General features: G+C 33.4%; 1 protein-coding gene across 1 annotated transcript; it reads right to left on the reverse strand.

Annotated features, from left to right (window-relative positions):
- Nucleotides 1–2,769: 2,769 nt before the first annotated feature.
- Nucleotides 2,770–20,659, reverse strand: LOC150101572 (acid phosphatase type 7-like). The gene is made up of 10 exons (XM_090400843.1): nucleotides 20,452–20,659; nucleotides 19,719–19,744; nucleotides 17,066–17,163; nucleotides 14,961–15,023; nucleotides 14,508–14,625; nucleotides 14,280–14,393; nucleotides 10,476–10,604; nucleotides 6,721–6,792; nucleotides 5,347–5,484; nucleotides 2,770–2,862 (listed from the first exon to the last, which is right to left on the reverse strand). Exons 1-10 carry the CDS (start codon nucleotides 20,657–20,659, stop codon nucleotides 2,770–2,772), a joined length of 1,059 nt encoding a protein of 352 aa, XP_090256969.1.
- Nucleotides 20,660–27,538: the final 6,879 nt, after the last annotated feature.

Below are 27,538 nucleotides of genomic sequence, written 5' to 3' on the forward strand. Positions count from 1 at the left end.
TATATGTACTACATAATTAATTGCTGAGCAGGTAACCAGTATAGGGATTTTGCAGTCGGCTTTTTCTTTCTCCTTTGTCTTTTTTTTTATTTGTTTTTGTCTTCAGTAATCTTGAAGAAAGTAGAATTACTCAATTAGGAGAATTAAAACTGCTTCAGGAATATCGTGAAAGAAAAAAGAAACACCTGTTAAGAACTAAAGATTTAATCAAGAGCAGCCTAGAGATGAATTTCAGCCAGTGACTTAATCATTTCAGCTTCTAATAGACCGAATAAGATATGATTAATTTCCTTTTTTAGTTTGAGATTCTTTCTCGCTCTGCTATATTCACCGCAATTTGTACGGTTCCTTTTATATTCATTAAATTGTCTTTCGAAATAGCTTGTTCTGGCTTCTACCCCCCCTTTTTTATTAGTTTACTCTTCGTTCAATCCATTTTATTTAAATTAGCTCGTGTAATTCTTTAAAATAAAATCCACTGTAGTCATGTTAAATAAATAGCTTTCTTGTTAAAACTTGGGAAAAAAATGATGAAAAATCAGATGATGCAGTTCTTATAATTACTCTGCCAGGTGATGCATGGGGGGGGGGGGGGAGTTCGAGTATAGAGTAGAGTGGGTTTCCTCGGATTGGAGTCTGAGTACTTTCTATATGGGAAGATATTTTATTAATATCCTTTTGCGTTCCCTTTCCTTAAAATTGACTTGTTCAATTCCTAGAATATCGTCTGTCTGATGTTCCAAATGTCATCTCTTCCATTAGAACAACGAAGAAGATAAAACAGTCTCTGTTTACTGAATGAAAACGTCTGCGAAGTCTCATTAGATGTGTCGAAACATCCGAAATGTCTGGTAATATCACGCGCTTGGAGATATTTTAATACTGAATAAATATAGACATGATTTTTTTTATTATTATTTTCTCCTAGATATGAAATAAACACAGTCATGAATGTTTATTCCGATCAGATATAAAATAAACTCAGACATTCATTACAATCATTCCAATTATTTACAGAGGAAATATTCAATATATACAGACAGAGTTATATTACAACAATAGCAATATATTGGTTTAGCAAGATGATGCTATACCTGCCTGTTTGGACCTAAAGACCGTTGTATCATATGGTAATACATTTTTAAAAATAACAATTAAATTATAATTGTCCTACACATTTTCAGGACAGGGAGTATATTCTAGTGGAGTTTTTTTCTCGTGTAAATCGATAGACTTGTTTCGATATCTGTAAGTGAGAGTTGTGGAGAGTTGTAGAGTAGATGGCCTCCCTCAATGAGTCTTTGGACTCCCTGGAGGCGTGACATAATAATAATAATAATATCATATGGATGCCTGTGGGCCTTTTCTTCTCTTGGTAGTAAACCTAATCACACTCCTTTCTGAATAATTAACTGTATTCCAGAATAGCGTTAATCTACGAAAATGGTGTTTATTATGGTTTCATTGAACATTCTAAAAGCAACGTGACCCTGTTTTCATAAGCAACAACCAAGTCTTTTTTAATTGGCATTTCAGATCGGCTTTGAACAATTACTTATTCTGGGCAAATCCCAAATTCATCCTACCATAAAATACCGTTTCGATATTTGAATCATCTCTCAATGCCCTGATACCTAACGTTTATGAAAATACTTTGGCTTTAATAATGTATTAATTTTTACACCCATATATAGTTCAACTTTGAAGTTAGTGAACCAATTATTTCTCGTTTTCTTTTGCCACCACCACCATCCGTATTTTTTGTCAACTTAGTATTCCCTGAAATGTTAGATGAAGAAATATTTCAACTTAATATTATTCCAAAAATATCACTTATTTTTTTTTTTCTGTTTTCAGATTCTGTCACCCACACACGGTATCAATGCACTTTTAGGTTTTGCAATCCATCTCGTTTATGATTACTCCTAAGGAGAAAAAGAATAAAACGAGAAAACACAATCACATAAAGAACGAATCCTAGAAGATTAAGTGCTCAAATATTAAAATACAATCAACTATTGAAGCAAAATACGATGGAGTACTAATAACTTTGGTATATCCATAAATATTTATTTGAAATTATTTTTATCTTCTTAATAAATAAGTAAATATTTTTTTTTATCTTAATAAAGAAAAATAAGATAAACAGATATTGAAAAAATATTTTTATTTATATAAAATACTTTAATTTTAATCTGATGATACGTTTCTCTATTTTCGCTTTGAAAACAAACCAATTGTTTTGTTGTCACATGAGTTATTTATAAAAGATAAATGAACGAAGAACTGGAGCCATTAGATGACAAATCTATTTTTCTTCAGAACGAGGTCTGTAGTGATCTCGAGTGAAGGTTACCGATGGAAGATTTTCAATCTTGTCTTGTTGTTCTGCAGAAAGGCCTTAGTGGATTACGAAAGTAATAGTTATGATTGATGGGTTAGTAGGCTAGTAGCAGACATCCTTGAAATGGAAGCACGCAATTTAGGATCTTCTCTCTCTCTCTCTCTCTCTCTCTCTTTCTCTCTCCCTTATCAAGAATCGTCGCTAAAGCTGTGTTCCGTAATATCTTTGAAATTCCAAAAATATTTAATTCACTACACTCGAACAATAAAAGAAGTTGAAAATATCGTCGTAAATAGGAGATTGGATATAGCTAACAGCATGTTAGCTATATCCAATCTCCTTTTCGGAATCCTAGTACGTTGTCCCCATTTATTTGTCGCGATCATGACTAGTCCATCGATGCCCAGTGACATTTTGAAACTTCTTTATGCGATATCAGGCTGGTTTTGTGGAAACAGCTTTGAGAAAGGACCATGCTTGTCTTTAGAGATCCAAAAGTTGTCGATGACTTTACCACCCTGCATAAGAAAAAAAAAATTATAAAAGATTGTAATAAAGTGACTTGTTATAAAAAAAGCTTTGAAATATGAGAAGTGGATATTGATATTTTTACTGATAAGTTTAAAAAAAAAAAAACTACAACACCTATAATTAAAGTGGTGATAAGGATTGAAGATAGATTTCTCCTTTTGTTGGAAGGTCGATAACTGTATCTTCAGGTCCTGTTACAAGGAATATAAGGCAGTAAGTCATGGCAAGTATATTTATCTGTATACGTGTCACAGATGCCTGTAGTCAACAACCTGAGGAATGTTACGTTTAAATCCTGACGTCAATGGTTGCAGCTACTCAAGCGTTCTGATAGACGCCATTAGAGTGTGATGCATATTATGTACTTGATGATGACGTCACATTCGCGGACAAAAAAGACTGTGATAAAATTAGTCTTTTATATCACTGCGGAGTTGGATCTCTCAGCAAAAAAAAAATCATTATAGAAATTCTTCTAAGCAATTATATTTCTTAAAAATTACTTTATGGTAAAAAAAAAATATAATTATTATACAGCCGTCTTTGTGTGTATCTGAACGCTTTCGTTTCCACGAACTGAAATTAAATCATTAGGAGAAAGACAAAATTAACTAATTATCTCCGAAGCGTTTTCTTAGATATAGAAGAAAATGCAAATATAAAAAAAATAAATAAATAAAGTTAACAGCTGCTGCATAATGAAAGTCTGTAGACGACGTGTGCAGGAATTATATTTTGTTTTAAAAAGAATACCGGCATTTCTTTTTTTTTTTTCTTTTTTTCTTTAATGCAGATTCTTTTGATCAAATTGTTGATGGTTGACCTAATATCTTCGACTTATGTGCGCATGCGCGTCCATCCCATTCTAATTAAGATGGCGACAGCTCAATAAAAGAGGTAAACCGACCAGAGAAACACGCAGTTAGACATAATACACTAGCTTCAAAGGGTTATATGCTTCGGTGGTCACTCCAAAAAATAACGCCAACCAGATGCCAAATAATTTCATCATCACAATCAAGATTAATTTTAAAAAAACTGTTTGTCAGAATTGTTGCACTACTGCGAATTATATTGAAGGGTTTTTGTTGATTTTTGTTCGTTTTACCAGAACACTATCGCGATTGTGGTATCTTCCGTTTTTCACAGCATCAAAAAATCTCAATAATAATAATAATAATAAATAAATAAATAAAATAAAAAATTAAACGTCATGGTCACTGTTATCAGAACGTAGACCATCCCTAGATATAGGTTCCTATGTAAACCCATAGACATGCAGCTTGAGTCTAAAAGTTCGAATGATAGATGCTCCTACATGACATGACTCTTCCTTTCTAAGAGGTATTCTAGGCGGAATTTCAACCTCTCTCCAAAACTCATAATCAGAACAACGCTCCCCAACCTCCTCCTTCTTCAGTTCCAATCTCATCACTCTTCCCTACTCGTCTTACTTTTCCCCCCATCTGAAATTTCATTTCCTATTTTTCCATTTATTTCCGCTTGCCTTCCATTCTGTCATTCCCTACTATTAATCATCCTTAAACGATCAGATGAATACCTCAAACTTAGAAAAAGGTAGCTTCATTCATTTAATATGTCCTATTTCTAAATTTAAATTATACGGTTCGTACAGTCGCTTGAAATCATTATTCTTGCAGTTCCCATAGAATATGTGCATTTAAATACCTGAATTATTTTGGAAATTCTATATAACTTGTTTTATGAAACTCATTTTCTGCGTCCCTTCCCTCCCCCCCCTGCACAGTTTCATCATGTACGCTGATGATAATTATTAGTTGGACCTTTTTCTCTACAAAGTGCTTATAATAATTTACATTATGATATAGAGATAACCGGACAAGATATAAAGATTAATTGAAATGTTTAAGAATATGTAAACAACAGGAAAAACATTAATATCTAAGAAATACTTCTTAGTGATACGTTCTGTTTTTTTTTTTTTTTTTATTGATTTGATCCAACTCTGAATATTGCAATCCACGTGGTGCGGGATCAATTACTGAAACCTTATACTCGTAATTACGAGTGAGATATCTTTTGGAAGCTTTGGTGCGAGAGTATATTTTGTATTACTGTTAGAATTTGCATCCACAGACGATTTGCATTCTTACATAAGTGCGAGGCAAGAGGATATGCTGCATTTATATTACTTTATATGTTTTCTATATTTTATGCAATTTTAAGTGAAAACAAACTACTGATTTATTAGTGTGTCACAAAAATTCAGTTAATGATACATATTAAGAGGTAATTAATCATTTCTTCCATGTTAACGGAACTAGTATACAGTCATGTATTTTTATTTCATCGAAATAATATTTCTAGTTTGAGGTTCTAATTTCCTTTATTTAGACAGTATTTTAATTTAGCATTTCAAATTAAAACAATAAAAATATTCAAGTGTATTTCCGATTTGTTTGAACCAGACTTTTAAAACACAATATTACCTGATCTACTGATACTTGTTCCCAGTAGAGATGAGTTTTGTTATGAATTTTCATTCGACTGTAACCATAATCTGAACTTCGAAAAGCACTCCAAGGTTCGGGACCTTGTTTAAAATAGCTAACTCGCTCTTGGTTTCCCTAGAAATAATAAAAAAGGAAGCTCTTGCAATTAAAATTATTATTGCAAAATAATAATAATAATTATTATTATTATTTGACATCTCCAGGGAGTCCAAAGATTCATTAAAGGAGGGCAACTACTCCACAATTCTCTGTCTCCACCACTCAATCCATAAACTGATCGCAACTACACCAACGCCATCTACCCCCGACCACCACCATCACCAGTAACAACAACACGTACTTTTTATCTTTTTTGACGCTTTATATATATATATAGGAGAAAATTTTCAATCTATGGGAAGAAGGCGAAGAGCAATGATTCATCTGTTAGAGTAGAATAAAAGCGTAGTTTCAGTGAAAAGCAAATTTTCTCAGTGAGTGGTGAGAGCACTGATGTTGACCGATATTACAGCGAAGAACGGCATCGTTTTTTTATAGATAAAATGCCTTTCAGCGACGAGTTCTTGGATTCCATGGAAGGAGGAGATTTTAATAATAATAAACTTTAATGGTGCAAGATTTTTTATTTATTTTGCTCTTTGAAAGTCAAAAATAATTTTTTATTAATTACTAGTGAGCTAGCAAATTTTTAAAAGAATAAAAGTATACAGAAATAGTTTCAGAGTCTTAATGAGGCATGTGGCGTGGTAATAATAACCATCCATAATCGCAATGGTATCAAAGTAAGTGTTGTTGTTGTTGCGCAAATCGAATGATGCTATAGCGTGTCGTCATCACGATAAAATATAATTTTATATTTTATTTTATTTCACGATAAAGTAGATAATTTCCATTCCCCAGTGTAAGACGACTATTACCGCCATGCTTATATATGGAGGACTGAAGTGGCTAAAAATTCATTCTTTTTTCTCTAGAGGAGATTTTTCTGATTATCTTACTTTTAACTCTCCCACAGTACTCGCATGATAGGTAGGTTTTGTAACATTTCGTAGGTAGGATTTACATAAAAAATAAAAATGAGTCTACAGATGGTTTTTATTCTCAAAGGGAGTGTGCAGAACCCTTATATACTCTTTACGAACTTTTTTTTTTGTTTGGAAATCGGATTACAGTCGGTTTCTAGCCTTAGTCGTCAATTGTAATTAAGTTAAGTCAAAATTGCGATCCTAAATTTCATTAACATCCATCCAGCAGGTATTATATGTGTTTACATACGGATGGACCAACGATTGTAATAATTCATCTCAAAATGAATGAAATAGACGTAGAAGAAAAAGAAGAAATACTCACCGCTGCCCCTGTAACAATGTGAACTGGAGCTCTGGGATTGCGATATGGATCCTTCACACTACCATTGTATACCTGGAACAAATAAAGTTATCATTCTCTTCACGAAATAGAAAAAACACGAGTCGTGTATTTTAGGATAATAGTGAGGAGGTTTATTCTGCATATTTTGGTCATGCCAGAAGGGAAAGAGATAAATTATCATCGACAGAAAAGAAGAATGACCAATCGGTTGTTTAGGTAGGAAATTGCGACACATTGTTCGCCTAAAGCAAAAGAGAAAAATGATGAAATTGGATATTATCTGCTAATGAGATGGATCGATATTTGGTGACCAGATCTATAAGACCTTGACAGCAGAAAGTCTTCACAATTCGGTTTATTTAAAGTTCCGTTAATCTGTGTTGAAGAATAAAGGGGAAAATTATCTGCTGTGGATAAATATCATTTAGTCAGAATCAAGAATCTTTATCGGTGTATCCCATAGTAGAAAAGGTATCGAGTTCGCAGACCGAGATAGAGAATTTTCATTTTATATTTCTCAACTGCTTTTAGCGGACGTGTGTTTGAAATCAACTTTACATGTGCAATGAAATCTCAAAGATGACACCAGATGGCAGATTATACCAGAGAAGAAACTGGATTTTTGTTTTAATCAAAGTCCCACTAATGAGATCTCAATAAAGGTCAAAATAGGTTTGGATAGGGACTCTTCCCATAATTCATATTAATATACGCGTTCGAAAGTAAGTGTACCGTGTATTATGAGATACTAAGGCAATTGATAATTGTCTCTAAACAAATAGTAGACTAATTAAAATGATACTTACGCGTAAACTTTGTTTGCTTACACCTGGGTAAAGGATTAAAATAAGAATATGATTTCTTGTTTTGTATAATTTACTTGGTAACCAAGGGGATAGACTTTCTGCGACAGCAGATAGCTCGAGAAAATATGAAGACGACACACAATTAAAATAAAACCTTTTAATTTCAAAGGAATAGTTAGAAATCCTTATCGCCATAGCCATTTACAATAATGGTCTTTTCATAAACCCAAGTGACTATTTCGAGAAAATAAAACAAAAATAAGCAAGGGAAGACTGGGGGGGGGGCTGCCTTGAAAAACGACTGTATTTAAATTTCCACGACTTATTTTAGCATCGATCCTGATTATTTTCGCTGGACTTTTCTAGGTAGCTAATTTTAGAAAGGTGTGGTCATCGTGCTAACATATTCTTAAATAATTGATGTGTTGTTCTTCTGTGTGATGTTTCTGAACAATCTTCTCAAATTTTGATAACAATGACGTACTTACGGACGTAAATTCAAAAGATCGACAAATAGTGGCGCGAGTTGTTTTCAGACATGCCCCATCATTATTTCTATTCTTCAAAGACTAATTCTAGGTTGCGGCGACTTGAAAAGCTTTTCGATAAGTCTCAGCTTGCTTAAGAAAGAAAAATAATATACGACTCAATTGTGAAAGAGAGAGATCTAATTTGGGCTATAAAAGGAAATAAAGGGGACAGTTTATTAAGCGTCCCATTTCAACTGAAAATTTAAACGCCCCCAAGACTTTCCTGCAGCTGTAAAAACAAACAAATCAAAAAAGGGGTGGGAGATGCAGAACATTAAACGTAATGCCAGATTCGACTTAAAATATTTATAATTGGCTAATGGCATTGTGGCCCCCATCTACAGATCAACGTAGTTCAATAATAAGAGAAGTTGGGGTGGCATTAGGGTGGGAGGGTAGAAAGCATATTTAACATAAGGTCGGATCATAACGTAGATTCAGAGATACAACTTAAAATATTTACGCGAGCTTTGGAAATATTGTGGCGCCATCTATTGAATGTTGTTAATATTACAACGAGAATTCTTGGCTATTAATTTTTCTCTCCTGTTTATTTCAATCAAGAGATGAACTTTTTTGTTCAAAATTCCATTTTTGATGGATGTTACAGACTTTGTTCTTCTTTGATCTATACTAAGGACTTCGTATTCACTTCGTCATTCACTTAATTATTATGAAGTTCCTTTGTACACTATTTAAACAGAGAGGCTTTAAATATTAAAAATTTAAAAACAAAAAATTGCATAAAAAATTGAAGCGTTAACTAAGACTCAGATTGATCATATTTAGTCACAACTATTTTACTGTGAGTCTTCTTTCTATCCTTGTCGATGATATACTGCAGAAAATTAAAAGAAGAAAAGTTTAAGATTCACACCACGGTCTTATCCTGAGAGGAATACATTTCTTTCTTATTCGTTTCTTTTTCTGTCTTGAATTCATCCATCACAGTGTTAGGTAACAGCTGCAAGCTGTAAAGCCACGAGGGATCTTTTCTGACAAAAACGATAGCAATCTTCTCCCCTCTAAAAGAATCCTTTAGTAAGAAACGTGACCAAAATCTTAGACCAACTCATATTTCTGTTTTGAACGATATGATTCCAGAAATAAGTTTTGCCTTTTAGATAAATCCCATAGCTCAAGTAGTACAATAAAAAAGAAAAATTGACATTGGCTTACTACCTTTCTCAAGAAACTTAATCCATTTATCATGACAGGATTAGAATATAGGCATCTGATTTTTCAGAAAGATTTAACCTGAGTATGATGCATTGATTTCTGACAATCTCATCTAGAACCGAGGCATATCTGTTCAGCGTCTACTGACGGCAACCAATAGGACTGATAGTCAACGGGGTATTTAATATTTATAAATTCCTTGAATGCCAAGAGCGGTTTGTACTGAAGACATTCGAAAGTCGAATTTCACAATATCCAGAGCTAATTAAATCATTGATCTAAACTCACTTATCATATATTTTCGCCCTTATAAGCATGATTTTCATTTTTAAAAATACATGCAGATATAAATAATTAAGTTAGCGTATGATGATATAATGACAGCGCTCCTTACGAGAGATTACGGTACCATCTAATGAAACTAATATAAAGTTATTCGAATCCGGGCTTTTCCAAACGAAGGGCTCGTCTATAGCAACTGAGCTACTGAGTTTCAATAATTAAGTAAATAAATACATAATATAAAAATGGATCTCGGGAGAAATAAAATATTAGTTTTCCAATTAACCAGCATTTTTTCTAGAAATTGACTACTCACTTCTTTTTTTTTTTTTTGACAATGTCTTTATACGTAAAACTGAACTGCCTCCGTAATCATTTCATAATAAAAGAGCTCAAGAAGTTGAAGTTACACGATAAAAGAACATAAAAGAGGCTATCGTATTTCTTCAGATTAAATGTTACGCAATCCAAGTATATAGACTCCATAAAATCGGCAACAGTTTGTTGCTGATCCCTGTAAGTGCGTCCCATTTATTCTCCAAGTGTTTACTTTTAATTCCTTTCATCCAAGTTTCTACTTGAGGCTCTCGGAATATATTAGTCCTTTGTAGGAGATTCTAGATTATACGATCAATTCCCATGTGGTTGGTTTAAGTATTTATTTTCTTTACTGACATTTCGAAATCTTTTATGAAGGGCAGCTTTCATAAGGAATGTATTTAATTAAGTTTAATATCTTGAAGAAACAGTTAAGCCATTTTATGTTATGTTCTGCTATTCTTTGCACTTTTATCTCTTTTGCTGTGGACGAATTCGGCTGGAAGTCATTGAGTTTTATTTTTTCTCAATGAAAGAATTTGCCACAAAACTGCACGGGGGTTTTACAGTTTGATTTTACCTTAAAACTTACCACTTCATGCATGTTATCAAAACTTACCTGTCTATCGTAAATTGGCCATAATCGTTCATAGGAATGTTCATGCGCCCAGATTGCCAAATCTACTCCATATTGGTAAAACAGCGGCTCCAAAGGATAATTTCTAGATAAAAAAGCTCCTGTTCTTACCTACAATATAGAGTACAATTTTACATATGATCAGAATTTTTAATTTTTTTAATCGGAAAAACAATTGATAATTACCTTATTAAGTCTACATTTTCTCTAAAAAAGTGAATAAAGTTGTTAATATTGAGAGACACAAGATGATAACAGTCATCTGCCATTTGTCCTGTTATGATGTCGTAGTAGTTAATAGTTGATATTTATTTACATATGGTTTAACTCCTTTACTTAACTATCTCTTGAATAATTTGTCCTATCTCAGCAGCGCCTATGATGTGTCTGTCTTTGTCTTACTATTATATACTTCAGCCCCTCAGATTATCACGTGCGCGAGTCTGATCTACAAAGAGATTGTCTCAAGGTTAAGCCAACTCCTTAGTAACAAATCTTCTGAAGTTAACTTCTCTTAAGGTTCTGGGAAATTTTATTTGTTCCGCTGCGCCACCCAGAACCCTTTAGATTGGAAAAACTTCTCAGTCAAGAAGTGAGCCTTCAGATATGCACGTGGTTAATCTAATCTATTTCTATACTAAGTTAACAATTGTCAATACCTTCTATAATCAACCATGTTTGCAGTCGTGGTCTTCATTAACAATTACTTTATGAGTGGTGCATCGGATTCTTAGACACAGGCAACCAAATTAAGGAGAGCGAAAGGTTTATTTAACATAATGATCATCATACAGAATAAAGAACCTTCAGTTATTCACTGTATTAATAGATTACAAAGTAAAATTAATCAATACATCACACAGTAATTAATACTATAAAAACATTATGTTCAAAGATTCAAAGCTCGCATTCTTAGATTATAAAACCAATAACGAACTTTAGGTGTTAATCAAGCTGTCTGGATTAGACATCTCTACGGCTCTTAAACATAGCTAGCAATCAACACAAGTGCAATTATAATACATAGCACATATTGCTCACCGACTACGATTAAAATATCACAGTGCTGTCTTAATTTTAGATAGAGTCTCAAAACTTTATGAAGGTCTAAGATTCTTAAGTTACAATTACCTTAGTCCTCTCTCATATTACTTGATTAAAGGTTTACTATACCGAACTCGAGGTTTCCTCATGCTTGTCCTTTGGATTCTAGGATTCATTTCCTTCCAAACATTTTCTTCCTTCTATGTTAAGGCTAAACTTTCTATCAGCTTAGGTTGGTCCTCATGGAGTCTGCATGCCGATCATCTATGCCCAGAATATTCTTAGCGCGAGGCGATTCTGCATCCATAAGGCACTACCTGGCTACTATCTTTTCCAGGAGTTGCCCGTTGCTTCGAAAATCCACTATTCATTCATCGTAGGGCTTGGAATCCGTGATCCCAAGCCCTACGACCCGACACCTCCGACTTCTGTCACCGAGAGAGAACAGAGACTCCAGACAAAATGCTTTTTTTGGGGGAGTTTTCCAGCTCTTTTATATCAACCCCTACCGGGACTCCTTGTAACCCTAAATTTTCACCCGACACGTTATTCCTTTGCACTCGTGGGTCTTGCCTTTTCGTAGCGTCTTCCCCGAAAACTTAGGTCGCCACGTGCCGTATGCGCGCGTGACCGATTGAGGCAACTTACTAATCCGGTGTCTCGCCCGCGTACTTTGACTTTATAATCTCAGTTGGTTATATGCAATCTACACAGTAATTCTTTTATATCAATTCTAACAGAAAATATGTATATAACAAATTCATTGTCTAACATGCAATTTAGTAGGTATTTTACACTGGAATATTCACAAGTTTTACACCAATTACGGTATCCAATATTTGTCAGGCTATATACAACTTATACTAAAACACAAACATATCCTTTTCAAGGGTTTTAACTTGTCAAATTATGAATGAAACATTCCTTAGTGAATTGTATTCATTCACAATTTAGCACTCCCCCTCTCTCCCCTGAAAGGTTTGATTCATTGATAGTCTGGACTCGCTATCAGTGAAGACATACAGAATGGAGAGAGAGAGAGAGAGAGAGAGAGAGAGAAAAGCTGACCTTGAAACAGTTAATAAGGCTACTAAAGTCTATTACCCAGAGGAATAAAAAGCATTAAAGGATTTTATTTATCATATATTTAATTAAAATATCTTACCTACAAGGTTTTCCTTGTACAGATTGTTATTTCACAGAAAAGTATTTTAATATTTCCTTATTATTTAATTTTTTTAATTTAAATTTTGTATTTTAAAAAGGAAAAGCTATATCGTGAGAATAATAAGCACCTCCATAGCCCAACTGGAAGAACAGCACGACAATATTGCGCCCTTCGATTGTAAGACACCTGACTTCGATTCTCGTCGTAACGAGAGGAGTCGCTACATGAAGTTTCTACGTTATGAAAGTAAGAAGTTTTTTACTCCCAAAAACTTGTGATTTTCATCCTGCATACGGGAAAATCAGCCAGAGAACGCATGCAATTACCAGATAAAATATATATATATATATTACTTAGGTTGTAGATTGCATTATGTGCAGATGAAGGATTAAGTAGTAGGTTCAGTCGGGTGGAGTGTCTTCCCTCGACGAGTTCTTGGTATCGTTGCAAGTGTCAAGTAATAATAATATCACTTCTACTTCTTTTTTTTTACTTAGAGAAAACGTGTGATATTTTCATGCACGTGAGCAATTAATTATATTCTCCTGATTTACCAGTATAAAATTATCCTTAATAGTTTAATTGGAAGGGTAACTTTACTGTTAATGGATGTTTAGAAATTAGGTGCTTTTTTGTGTATGTGTGTGTGTGTGCGTGCGTGTTGCAAAATGATTTTATGTCAAAAGAAGTAACGGATGTTCTTAAAAAGTGTTTGAATATTTCGGATTAGAAACCCAGCAGCTCAATATGTTTTAAACTATTAAGAGTTAAAATAATTCAAACACTCTTTTTAAGATTATTATGATTATTAGATTATTATTGGAATACTAACTGAATACGGAACGGTAGCCAGTACATAGAATATATTCCCTGGTCGGTGGGATGTTTTGCGACGTTATAAATCCTGAAAATTCCCTGCATTCCCTGAAAATTATAGTTAAATTGCCTGATTCGCTTCCTAAAATTTGAAAGAGGAATGAAAATCAAGAAGAAGGGGAAAAAAATTCACAAAAATTGCATAATATGTTTTTCTGTTACTAGTAAGCTCTTCTAACGATAGATGGCGGTGGTTGCCATATGTGGTCAAGCAAACGAGTCAAGTTAATTGAAACGTCACTTACGAAAGACACACACACACAAAAGGCGCTATTTTTTTTTTTAATGCGTTGTCCGTTATTGCTAAATGTAATGTCGAACCATGCAACAAATAGCAGCTGCTTCACCGCTTAGCTCTTAGGTGGTGGTTGGACTGTAAGGATGAGAATGCAGTAACTAACAGCATTATAAAAATCCAAATATTAAAATATAAGAGGCACCGACCCATATTATTCCTCTCTTTAAAAAATAAATAATAATGAAATAACACCCGCATTTAAAAAATAATAAATAACACTTAACTAAAAACATCTATAATTTACTAAAATTTATTTAAACTTCAAGAGCCAGTGAGGACTACTTGGGAAAAAAAAAAAAAAAATTCCTATGTATAGATTTAAGAGTTATGAGACATACACAAAAATAATAAAAGCCAAAATAATAAACGAAATGTAGATTTGTTTGAAAGGAGTACTCACAATGCCCCTGCCAACAGAACAGTCCCTTATATCACTGTTTGAACAGTACATTGGTTTATGTCCAAGAGTAATAATCCAAGGCCATTTTTCTCGATTCTCTGGTTTGTTGGCTTCCTTCAAATATACAAATTAGTTAAATCTATTGAGAGAATCATGTTTCTTATATATGTTTATTCAACGGTGATTTTTTAAGTTAGTACGTATTTAAAAAAAGGAAGAAAAACTCACCTCTAATGTTTTCTGTAACCAATCATAATGCCTGGCAATGGCTTCCATTCCACCGTAGATTTTAAAGAAATAAACTTCGGTATTTATGGCAATAAACAAAGCTGGGCCAACTTTGAAGCTTAAAAGGAAACGATGTAATAATCAAAAAATGGCAGCAGTAAAACAAAGGAGAGTGATTTTATAGCATTAGAGACTGTTATTATAAAATTCAAAGAGGAATCAATTCTTTTACGAATAGTGAAACAAAAGATCATAAAAACAAATATATTATTTGCAAAATAGAGACAATTTTACTATATTTAAACTTTGAATAGAATACTTCGAAGGATGGAAATTGTCCAGCTAGGCCAATTCTTTTCTTAGTTAAGTATCGAACCAGATATTTCTTTTACTGAAAGAATAAGAGTAGGAAATATTTGCTAAGTACTAAATCGAATTTAATGTTCTACTTACCTGTACATCATGTTCTCATTATTTCCAGGCATGCTAAAGCGAATTTTGTAGTTTGCGAAGTTCCTACCATTAGAAGTAAAAAATATTGATTATTATAATAGCATAATGGAATTTCTTTAAATTATCTGTTTCGTAAGGAGTGCAATACTAATGGCTTAACTACCAGTTAAAATTTCGATAAATTAATGTACAAGTTTAATACATACATGCCCTTCTAGAAATGAATATTTCTTGAAGTGTAATCTATAGTACATTAGTGTCATGAGTAAACCAATAATCAGATATATCTGGAACTTGTACTATGTAGAATACATGCGGCTCTACAACTCTAGGTCATCAATAAACAAGGAGGTGATGCCATTCTAGGCTTCTGGTTCCCATCTGCCATACGGCAGCGGGAGGGTAGCTATATGCTACCATTCTAGGGAGAGATGATTATGAGCAAGGTGGTTTCCCGTTGCCTTCCTTGCCGTAAGTATTTATGACTGTAACCTGTGTGTTCACGGGGCCGGTTTGCCTGCTTGCGGGATGAAAAACCGCAGATAAACTGGCGGAAAAACCCTGCGGCCCACGCCCAAGACCGGCTAACTTGGCTATGGCTGAGGAAGATCCTTAAGCTCCTCACGTCGTGGACGGGAATCGAACCTAGGACACTCCTTCCCCAGGCATATGGTTGCGAAGCGCAAAGCCACTAGGCTAACCGCGCGGACTCTAGGCCATAGAAAAACAGTTGTCTGCGACTTGGTGAATATATGATGTCGAACAGAAGTTTTTACATAAACTGCGCGATCACTCATATTCCTTAATCTTCCGAAAGAATGGACTCCTAAAAATCACACTTTCAAAGTTCCATTTTGATAGAATTTATCTTCTAATAAATCTCTCTTCTATAATGAATGTTCGTTTTAAAATAAACTAGCAACCGTTCAATGCCGAAGTTTTCTCAGTACATAGTCGCCATTTGCAAATAACATAGAAACAAAGGGATTATTATAACAGCCTTCCGTCACATGCTAAATTAGGAGTCATCTTTAGTTCCTGGTTTCGGAAGACCATAATAAGCAGAACAGTACAATAAACAAGGAGGTTATATTTGACCTTCTTTATCCATGTACCATGGATCGGCTAAGGGTTAGATGATCCGAAAACCCTAATCAAGAGATCAAACATAAAACTTTTTCAAGACTCTTTAGCAGTACCGTCGACAGGGTGTAGCATAGAGGCAGCCTGCCTCACGAAGCGGCTTAATAAGGGCGCTTGTTCACCTACATCGATAGAGGCAGACATAGCTTATAATTTAAATTTAGAAGAGATTATAAACAGTTTTATTGTGCGATATCCCCGTAGAGCAAACATTTAATTAATATTATTATCTAATCGCTTTGCATTAATGTTTCTCTTGTAATAAAAACCAAATAGCAATTGGAGATTTTCTTATATTTTTGTCTTATAATCTATCAAGGGCAATATTTAATTGTTTGTCTCAGAGCGTCATCTTATCTAGCGACGCCCTGCTCTTTAGGCCTCCAGTAATACAGGTTGTTTTCATAATTGGAGATGGAGAATAATCTCTCACCCAAATGTTGACAGATGTCAAAATAAAGATGTAAAGAGACTGGCTAGTTTGTTCGCAGAACAAATATAACCACATTGTTATCCTAGATTTGCTATGCATTAAAAGAACAGATACATTTCGTAACTGAGGTAAAATATAAACATTAGTTTATAACCAATTTTTTCAAATGGTAAATTAGCAATAGACTCATTACAAGTATGGTATAAGATTATAGCAGCCTATCATGGATGAAACTTAATGCCCTTTTAAAATTTCGAATTTTAAAGTGATCGCTCTCTCTCTCTCTCTCTCTCTCTCTCTCTCTCTCTCTCTCTCTCTCTCTCACACACACACACACACACACACACACACACACACACACACACACACACACACACACACACACACACACACACACACACACACACACACACACAGATGAAAATGAAAAGTGCAAGTTTTGATCAGACTGTCTCCCAAATGGGAAAGAATGCATGAATGAGCATCTAAACATTCCATCTTCTTTGTGTATTATAAATTGATATCAAACCTGAAGGCTTCGTGGTTTCCAACGGCAACCATATATGGAACACGGGCGGCGATTGGCTCAATCTGACGAAAGAAGTCATCACCAACTCTGCCTCCATCCTTCAAGAGAAAAAAAAAATATTTTATTCTATTTATCCTGAGGATCTCTTTATAGTGAAATTGCTACACACACACACACACAGTCTCTGGATATGTATACAAATCTTTATACTTAGAGGAAGTTAGGAAATATCAACACTATAACTAATAAGTAATTGTTGGTCAGTTCTAATAGTAAACTAAGCTACTAAAGCTATAATGACAATTTATTATTATTATTATTATTATTATTATTATTATTATTATTATTATTATTATTATTATTATTATTATTTCATGGATGCACACCTATCCTATCGGTTTGACTATTTTTTGAGATGAAAAACACGGACTCCAAGGAGCCTGCCATATTAGATATAACATATAATGCACAGCTAATAATTAATATTGCATCATTATGAGATAAACATATACGATGCAATCTGCTACGAACTAAACAGTTCCAAGCAGTATTAGATCGAAATTCTTATTTTTAAAGACTTTTTTTTTTTTTTGGAAGACCAAATTAGCAATAATATGAATAACAGAGGATAACTTAACTAGTACTTAACAATTTGAATTAATTATAAATATATAAGTTGTATGCTTAAATAAAACTAATAAATCCTCTAAAGTGTTTTTATTCCTCAAATTCCTCAAAGAGTGAAAAACTTAGTTAACGCTCTTTTAGCCTTAACTAAATTTTGAGTAGTTGGTGGATACGTGTCTAGATCGGTGGGGGATTGACCTCCTCTAAAATCTCTATCGATGATTTTAGAGGTATGAGGATGAGAGTATGGTAGACAACTACCGCCATCTCGTAACCCTAAAATCTTATCTCATATTTCTGCCTGAAAGTGTGGCTTATAAAGTCTATTTTTCTGGGATGCAAAATTAAAAACCTAGTTTCGAGGAAGGAAAAAAAATTGACCTTTCCTCATTATGATATCAGAAGCGTCGTCACAAGACCCACATAATTAAATTTATATAAATAATTAATTAAAGTGCATGCGTAACCTCGTGGAGAATATTAAGTAGAAGTATTGTATGAAAACGCTGTATTTGATCCAAATGCGATCTTGTTTAGGGAGTCTTTTAATAAATGTTTTATCAAAATTAAAATACATATTAAATTATTATAATTTGTATTTATTTACAATGCCTGTTTTTCTTCAATAAGTGATTATATATTAATATATTTATTAAATAATTAACACGTTAATCATTTTGTTAAAATATGATTTTTGTAATAGTGGTTATAAATATCATTATTTTCATTTTTATTTGTAAATAACGATATAAATATTATGATTTTAAAATTAAAACTATATTATTTTTTATAATTTGAAATAAACTAAAGGTTATTAACATTGAATGGCATTTTGAAATTTTGGTGTACCCAAAATGGGAATATTTTGAATTCTTTTCAATCCACTATTCTCGCCTTCTCTACCTGCTTAGAATTTTAATTATAGCCACTAGCGAGAAATTTCTCCACGTTTTTCAGCCAACTCCTGAATGAGTTTATTTTTGGTAGCTTGCATAAATATAATAGTATTTAGTATTAATAACAATAGATGGCAGCAATTTTAACTTATTCATTTCAGTTTTTAACTAGTATTTTGCTGACGCATAATCAACCTATCGATTGCCAATAGAGGACCTAAGAAATGTTGCATGCACTTTAAAAAAAAAAAAAAAGCTTTAAAAGATTTTTTTATTTTAAATATTTTGTTATACATTATTCATCCATTCAATAGATAAAGTCATTGATCTCGGTTGACTTCTTTCCTAGCAGTGTATATGACTAGAGTTGGATTGGCGCCTTTCTTTTCCTTCTTGTAGTAACAGCGATGTTCGGAGAGGTATCAACTGTCACGTGATATGCTTCTACATTCGTGAATTATCACTTTCCTCTTCACCAGTAGATTCAGAGTACGAGAAGGAGATTGCTCTCCTCAAGAAAACACAACAAAGTAGTGTTTGTATTTTCAATTAAATAATTATAAAAATAGCCCTCCATAATTATTTTAAAAAATTGCCATACAAATTAAAATATTGAAATGAATGTTATTAGTGAAAAAAATTCCGAATGCCTACACAGTAAAAAGTGTAGGGCTGCGCGTGAGCGTGAATTAGGATCGAGATTATTGTGCTCTAGATGTGAAAATTAAACTAATAAGCAGTTACGGATAGGGTTAAGGCATTTACATATGTGACGTTAGAACTTGGGTTTTTATTAAGAATTTTTGATGTAATATAAAATTAGTTTTACTTAAAGAAACATTCTTTTCTCAGTGCGTGACTATATAGTTTTTCTTTCTCTCTGCGCACCAAAAAAAGATTGAATTTAGTCAGCAATTCTCAGTGTAAAATGAGATTGCTGGAGGAAATGTAACCTCGGAAAAATGATTTCCACAAACCCTTTTTGTTTATCGAGTTTTATTTTACATTGCAATCTTTTGCAAAGATTTCCTTGGGAATCAGTTGCACCTAAAGTAAACTAGTTCTTAAAATACGTTACTGACATTTTTATGAATTAACGTTTTTTATTTTTATTTCAAGAAAGTACTTACAGTATGGAGATCATATGCAAAGTCTCCTGCAAGAAACATAAAAAAATATTAAAGTATATCAGTAATTAAAAGAAAATACATGATATTCAGACTTAATTTCAAGGTATATTATTAGGTATAAGAAATTTTACCGTTATTTTGGAGTGGATGTGGCGTTTGCATACCACAGCGCTTGGCCGCACGAAGGAAGACTTGGTTTCGAGTCTAGTCGGCGACTAGAGGAAATTTTTCTAAGCCTTTTTTCGACCGGTTCCCGAGTTAGTAGATCTCTGGCACGGGCAAGCAGGTTTTTCCTCCCGGAAACTCAGGTTTTTCGTCCTGTAAACTCAAGAAAATCGACCGTAGAACCCACATTATTTCAGATATTAAATATATTGTGTTAGGGTTAGGGACCACGAGATGGCGGCACATTTGAGCCGTCTATCTTCCCTGCGTACCGCTTCATTAGTGATAGCCTTGGGCCATCTATCTCTGATTGGTACCAGTGGAGAATGAACTGCCCACTCAGTCTCCAAAAGTTAGATAGGGCTAGATGGCCTCGCCTACTCCCGTATATACGGGAATAAAAAGGCGTTAGCTAATTTTTTATTTTATTTTTTTTTTGATTTGATACCTTTATGAATTACGACATCGAAAAGGTCATACTATTTACAATAAGTTCGTCTTTCAATCAGGGGCGTAACAACAAAAAACACACAAATATCATTAATAAATAATAAGAAGAAAAACTTACCTACATGTAATATAGTATTAAAGTTACCCTTCTCTACTTCGTACTGCAAAAATGGGAGTGATATAGCATTCCTCGTTCCTAGATCACCATAAACTGCAAAATGAGGACTCCAATCTGTGCCATTTTCAATGGTAGTAAAGGAATACGGTTTACTCCAACCATCAGGGCTTCCACAGCGATACCCTGTAACAGAAGGCGATAAAATCATGTGGTGATTAAACCAATTTCCAAAATTCAAGTTTACACTCAATCTGTTTTTTTTAAAATTAAAATATAGAGCCTAAAAGGCTTCAATTTCGTATGATTTCATAACATATGATGAAAATTTGAACAAATATTTTCAGATTAGAACTTACCAATGAAACGTTAAGAGTGAGCTAATAAACGGAGACTATCGAGGCTCCATGGCAAAGTTCGTGTCTTTTAAGTAATGCAATATTAACAATGACAGATGTCATCGTTATATAACCAAATTATATCTGAATTTTATACATTTCATTCTTAAAGTGTTTCACTTAGCGAAAACTTGTAAATTCATTCCAGAACATGTTTGAATGAGCTTCTGCGTAGTTTAGACTCGAGATGAGTGTACAATATCTTTAATACTCAGTTTTCTAAATAGTTTTAAGGTCCTCTTTATTTTTATTTTAATAAAAACTTTACAAGAAAATTATGCGTTTTTCTTGTCTTTAATTCCACCTTGGAAAGTTAGATTTAAAAATCATAGTTAATCGATTTTTTTTTTTTTTTTAGATCTACAGTATTGCGAATGCTAATGACATTCTCAATATATTCTTCTAATTATGTAATAAAACGAAACGAAAAATACAAGAAAATGAGTGGTGAAATTTCTATATTTAATATATTTTCTGAGGACCGACAATTTTTTTTAAGTACCACTCTAAAATACAATCAATAGTCCTCGGAAAATAGAAAAATAAAGAATGCTGGTTGTTGTTAGAGAAAAATCAAGCTTTGAATGATAACATAAAAAAATGAAAAATTAAAATGGGAAAAAATAATAATAAATCAAAGGACAGAAATGTAACGATTGCTTATTCAAGGATAGTAGAAATCCAGTTAAAACTGGATGAGTCCAGTTTTAATTAAGATGAGTTAATTAAACGTTCGCGTTAATGAATGACCTTGACATGTATTAAGTTGTCGAAATGTGTCATCACAAGTACATTTGCAAATGCAGTCATTGTAAAACTGGTTTCTCGACCTTCGTTGGATGGTAAACCATATTTGTGTTTAAATGGTCTTGTTTTCCTCCTCACACATGCGTAAAGCTATTATGCACCACAAAACTGCATCATCATTCATTCATCCTTATCGTTACCTATTCAAAAATAGTAAATACAGTACATAGTAAATAAGATGTAATGATTTAAACAGCTGGACTGAGTGCATTTTATTTTATTCAAACTGCATACATGTAGCCAATCATGCGAATACATAATGTATTCGCATGATTCGCAACAAAAATTATACTAAAAAAAAGTTCCCCTTCATCCACAATGTGAGACGATGACATATATTATTTCAGTTTTTTCATTGTAGTTCAGCATCGTATTCAGAATATGCTGACTACTTCAATTGCTAATAGATGGCACTACATTCAAGAGGCGAATCATGCATTTCTTCCCTATATACTAATAATGTACGGCAGGTATTTACTTTATGAACTTTAATTTCACAAGTAGCATTTTGGAAATTATTCAGTATATAGTTTTCAAATGAACAAGAGTGGAAGCGAATTTTTTGTTATATTTTGTTGTGAGAAAGAAACAGTATAAAGCACAGGCCAGAAGGGTAACGAGTGTGGTAAGAAAAGCAAAAGCGGATTATGAAAAGAAATTAGCCACGCAAGCTAAAGAGAATCCCAAACAGTTTTTTTTCGATATGCTGCAAGTAAAAGAAAAAATGTATACGGCAGAATGATTTTAAGGAATACCGATGGTAGGGAAGTAACTGAATCAGTTGATATAGTGGAATTACTGAGCGAGCACTTTACAAGAGTATATCTTCCAGGTGGTGATATTGCAGGAATGAAAGAACCAACAGCTTATACGGGAATTGAGGTGAATGAAATGGAGGTGAATAGTATATTACAAAGCTTAATGCGAATACATCTGTGGGATTGGATGCTATACCAGCTCGGATCTTACGTGAAGCGGCTAAAGAATTGTCAGTGCCCATGACCATTTTATTTAATTTGAGTCTCGGGTCTGGGTTAGTCCCGAGGGGGTGGAAAGAGGGGGAAATAGTTCCTCTGCATAAAGGTGGTTCCAAGACTGCTGTTGCAAATTACCGATCGATCAGCATATCAGGAATTGTTGTCAAGGTTTTGGAGAAAGTAGTCAAGAGAAAAATACAGTAATGGATAGATGAAAATGGGATACTGTATGGGGGACAGCATGGTTTTGTGAAGAGTAGATCATGCCTCACTAACTTGCTCACGTTTTATAACACAGTGACGGCTGAACTGGATAAGGGTAATGGGCATACAGTGATATTGTTGGACCTTGTTAAGGACTTTGACAGGATTCCACATGGATTCTAATCAGTAAACTGCAGCATATGGGGATGGATATAGGGTTGGTGAGATGTACAGGAGGGTGGTTGATGGAGATATATCGGAGAGTAGTTTATTCAGGGGTAGAGTCCAAATGACGACCTGTGACTATTGGTGTGCCGCAGGGTTCTGTTCTTGGACCACTACTATTTAATTTGATCATTAACAATATAGGGAAGGATCTGAGAGGAACTTTTGGGCGCCAGGGTTTCTTCTTGATGAAGAGGAGGTGGAGAGGATCCAGAGGCGAGTGACCAAGATGATAGCAGGTCTATGGAATGAACCTTATGAGAATAGGTTGAATATTTGTGGGTTGCAGAAATTGGAAAAGGGGTGATATGATTGAGACATTCAAATTACTGAAGGGTTTTTATAAGATTAATTCAGAGGATATTTTTCAGAACAGGACTGGTGGTGGGAGGACTAGGGGCCATCCATGGAAACTGGGAAAGAGTGTGGTTATCAAGAGTGTTAGAACCGAATTTTTCACTTGAAGAGTGGTGGTGAATGAGTGGAATAAGTTGACACGAGTCCTTGGAGTTGCCCGTGATAATAATAATAATAATAATAATAATAATAATAATAATAATAATAATAATAATTATTATTATTATTATTATTATTATTATTATTATTATTATTATTATTATTATTATTATTATTATTATTATTATTATAACAGAGAAAAGAAAGGGATTGTTTCTTCTCATAAGTTATGATCCTACGAAATAAAAATATATATATATTGAATATTTTATGCAATATTCAGTGAAATTCATTACTTTAATATTTCTTATATAGTCAAAATAATTTAACGCGATTCTATTAAATTATACAGCTCTTTAAAACAAAATTTAGATATTTGCCACAGTTCACGATGCGTAAATATTTACAGCACTGCCTCCGTTATATTATTCTTGAAATGGATTTTCCCAAATCATCTCATGTTTTTCTAATGAAAACTGTGAACAAGAAAATAACTGTCGGATTGATAGTAGACAACAGCTAGATATAAAGTAATTACAGTTACATAGAAGAATTTTGTAGAAAGGGCAGAAAACTAAGCAAAATCAACTAGTGAGTCAAAAATAAGCTAATCATTTATTTTACGAGCAACACTTTGTAAGGTAGCATCCCACTGCATTTTAGGGTAGTAATAATAATACTGAAATTCATTCAAATTAAACGTTAAAATACTTATAGTAAAAAAAAATAATAATAATATAATATTGAAAAATGCACAATATGCTTACAATATTGAGTTCCGGTTTTTAAGTCATGTAATTTGACTCTATGGATATATTGTATGGAGGCAACAAGTAGTCCGTTACTTAGCTCACGTGCATAGCCTTTAGATTCCAATATCAGGTTATTGGAGTTGAGTCCGTGCTGTACCACGGATTGTCCAGGATACTGTTTTGTACTCCACATAATCACCATTTCACTGGGTCCATCTGGAATTTATCCGAAAATCACAATGCAAATTAATACTGTAGTATAAAAAATACATAAAAGTATTTAGGTAAAAATAATGATTATTGCTGTAGCATATCGTTTAAATTACAAATAAGTAACAAGAAGGGCTTGGTTCTTTAAGATTTGTGTGCCAGAAGGTCGATAAATTATTATTATTAATAATTATTCTGGATATTACTATTACATGACTCCTTCAAGGAGTCCAAAGACTCGTCGAGGGAGGTTGCCTACTCTACAACTCTCCGTCTCCACCACTTAATCCACTAACGTCATCTACTGCCAACCACCACTAGTATTTTTTTCGGTAAATTGCGTGTGTTCTCAAAGTCGACTATCTAGGACAGTGTTTCCCAAAGTGCTGCGTACGCCCCATAGGGGGGGGGATTTAGAAAATGAAGTTGCATTCGTCACCTCGTCACCGATATACTCAAAAAACTCACGTCGCAACCCTGACTTTCCGAGAAAAAAGCTGACATCACTAGTACAGCAGTCAACATAAATACAGTATCAAGAAGAACTCTCAGAAAAGCAAAATGATGAGTCTATTAGAACTTTATTCAACATAAAAGGAACAATGGCAAGGCTTTCTGACGAGACAGAAACGAAATACCGAAATTCAATTAGCTTTGCAAAAAAAATACTGTTGCCCTTCCCGTCGTCATTATTTAGTTGTATGTGGCTTTAGTGCTGTAAAATATGGATATTAAAAACCATGGGGATTTGATATTGAAAATGATTAAATTAGTACCTCAAATAAAAACTCCATGATGTCTGTTGCAAAAGCAGATATCAAGTTCAAGGATCGCATTAACTTGGATTTTATTTTCCCTAGTTCAGTTTGATTTATGTTTTATAATATACAAAGTGTAATATAAAATTTATATTCATTGAAGAAAGTCAAATTAAAAATAGTTTTACCTATGTTCCTTTTTATTTGAAGTACATACTGTATTTATATTATACTTTTTCAGAACTTGGCTGACTGAGGCTGAATGCCACCCCCTCTAGTTGAATGCTAGAGGTGGTGGCATCAAAATCTTTGAGGCGTTGAGGTGGGGCATGATCCAAAAAACGTTGGGAAACACTGATCTAGGACCATATTAAGACGTTTTGAGACTATTAATGTTTATTTATTTATTTATTTTTATTTTTTTAACTGATACCAGTTTGTAAAGAACGTCTTATATCTTCTCAAACCGAAATATCACAGATCGTTTCTTTATTTTTATTTTATTTATTATTATTATTATTATTATTATTATTATTATTATTATTATTATTATTATTATTATTATTATTATTATTATTATTATTATTATTATTTGTTTGTTAAATAAGTTAGAAGTTAAATAAGTAAAACAAAATTTTAAAAATATATAAATAAACATTAGTTCAGATTCTTAGATTACATCTTTTGGTAAACCTCTCTAACTACGTTAAGCGAAGAGGATGCAATTTAAGGAAATACAACATAAGTGGAGAGCTATTTTTCTCATGGAAACATGTATAATGAAAGAGAAAGCTCTAAAAATAAGACAGAGGTGGGTTTCCACGGGGGAACCCTCCCACCTCCGTTTGAGACCAGCTAACTCAGATTCATTTGATGAACTCTGATAAGGGTTAATAGAGTTCTACACGGGATTCGAACCCAGCTTCCATTTTTGTAGTTTGAATAATTATAGCACACGCGCGCGCACACACACACACACACACAGAGTACCATAATTTGAAATCGTATGAAAAATCAGTAACCGGTTCTGTATATACTGATAAGTTATCCGATTCAATTAAGGATTCAAAACCATTTATAAATCTTTTGAAATGATTCTTTTTTTAGACTTTTAAAACATACGAAAAACTTTTCCTGTCTAATTATTTTTAGCACATGCTTTCCCTTCTGATGCGATGCCATTCTAGAATTACTATTTCCAACACAGGGCATCGCATTTTCTTTACCCCCTCACCAAAGGATATGACATCTTTTAAAGATGATCCCCGACTTCCCAAGAAAACAATATTCCATTAACATTGATATAATTTTCCTATCGTCTCTCTAAAATTCCGATGTAGGAAAAAAGTGATCAGTATAAAAACTGGTTTAACCGAAATAGACCCCCCCCCCCCGACATTTCCTTTATTTCGTTGCAACAGAAACCTGGGAAGGGGAAAAAAATGAATAAATGTCCTAGATAGAGTGGGTCAATGTCCTTCCCTGCGATTTAGTATTAAACACTCACTGTTTCAGCTAACTTGGGGAAGGGGGGGGGATGAAAACTTTCTGACTTCTACAAACCAGATCATAGTAAATAGAACAGAGAAAATACAGGTTATTACAGTTTCTAAATATCTTCAATCATATACTTTAATATTGCTAGAAATAAATATTTGCCTACCTCCCAGAGAGATGTGAATCTGTTCTGGTCGGAGTTGATCATTAGCAAAAATTGCCCTTAGACAGGCTAGCAAAAAAAGTGACCTCCCAACACACGTGCACATTGTTGTTAACATTATAAGAGTAGCAATAGAGAACGAATATTTATCGTTTGGCTCTATAGACCTCCGTTTAGTCCCTGAATGCGGTCACGTGCTAGAGGACACCGAAAGTCAGCCAATAGAAACACGATCTAATGAAAAAAATGTGTACCGGCACACAGGTATCTCAGAGAAGCGAGCTGAAAGTTAATATCTGGGACACTATGTGAATTAAATCACTTACTAATGAATTATATGATACATCATATCAGTGACCTTGTTAATTAACGAATGTTCGCTGAGTTACTGACGATCTGATTGAGTAATTTATGTTTAATAATTATCAAATCTTCCTTTATTCATTCTAAGTTAATTTCGTGTTGAGTAATACTTTTTAAATAATATATATATTTAGTTAATATTTCAGTTTTATTTCATATTATATTTCATTGAGTTTTAGCTCACATTTTATTTAATTCTCTGCTAGTTTACCTTTTAGTTTGTTCAATTTTAATTCATTCAAGAAACAAGGAAATTGAGTAAAAAGCTGATATGTAGAGC

The sequence above is a fragment of the Typopeltis vanoorti genome, chromosome 11 (assembly GCF_054136105.1).
Source record: "Typopeltis vanoorti isolate ZY-2024b chromosome 11, IOZ_Tvanoo_1.0, whole genome shotgun sequence".
In the NCBI taxonomy this organism is placed as follows: Eukaryota; Metazoa; Arthropoda; class Arachnida; order Uropygi; family Thelyphonidae; genus Typopeltis; species Typopeltis vanoorti.

Coding starts and splice junctions, on each gene's coding strand:
- LOC150101572 (XM_090400843.1), bottom strand. CDS start 20,659: ATGATTTTATCGCCTTCTGTTACAGGGTATCGCTGTGGAAGCCCTGAT. Junction 14,626..14,960: donor AATGAGAACATGATGTACAG/GTAAGTAGAACA, acceptor TTTCCTTTTAAG/CTTCAAAGTTGGCCCAGCTT. Junction 5,485..6,720: donor ACATTGTTACAGGGGCAGCG/GTGAGTATTTCT, acceptor TATTATTTCTAG/GGAAACCAAGAGCGAGTTAG.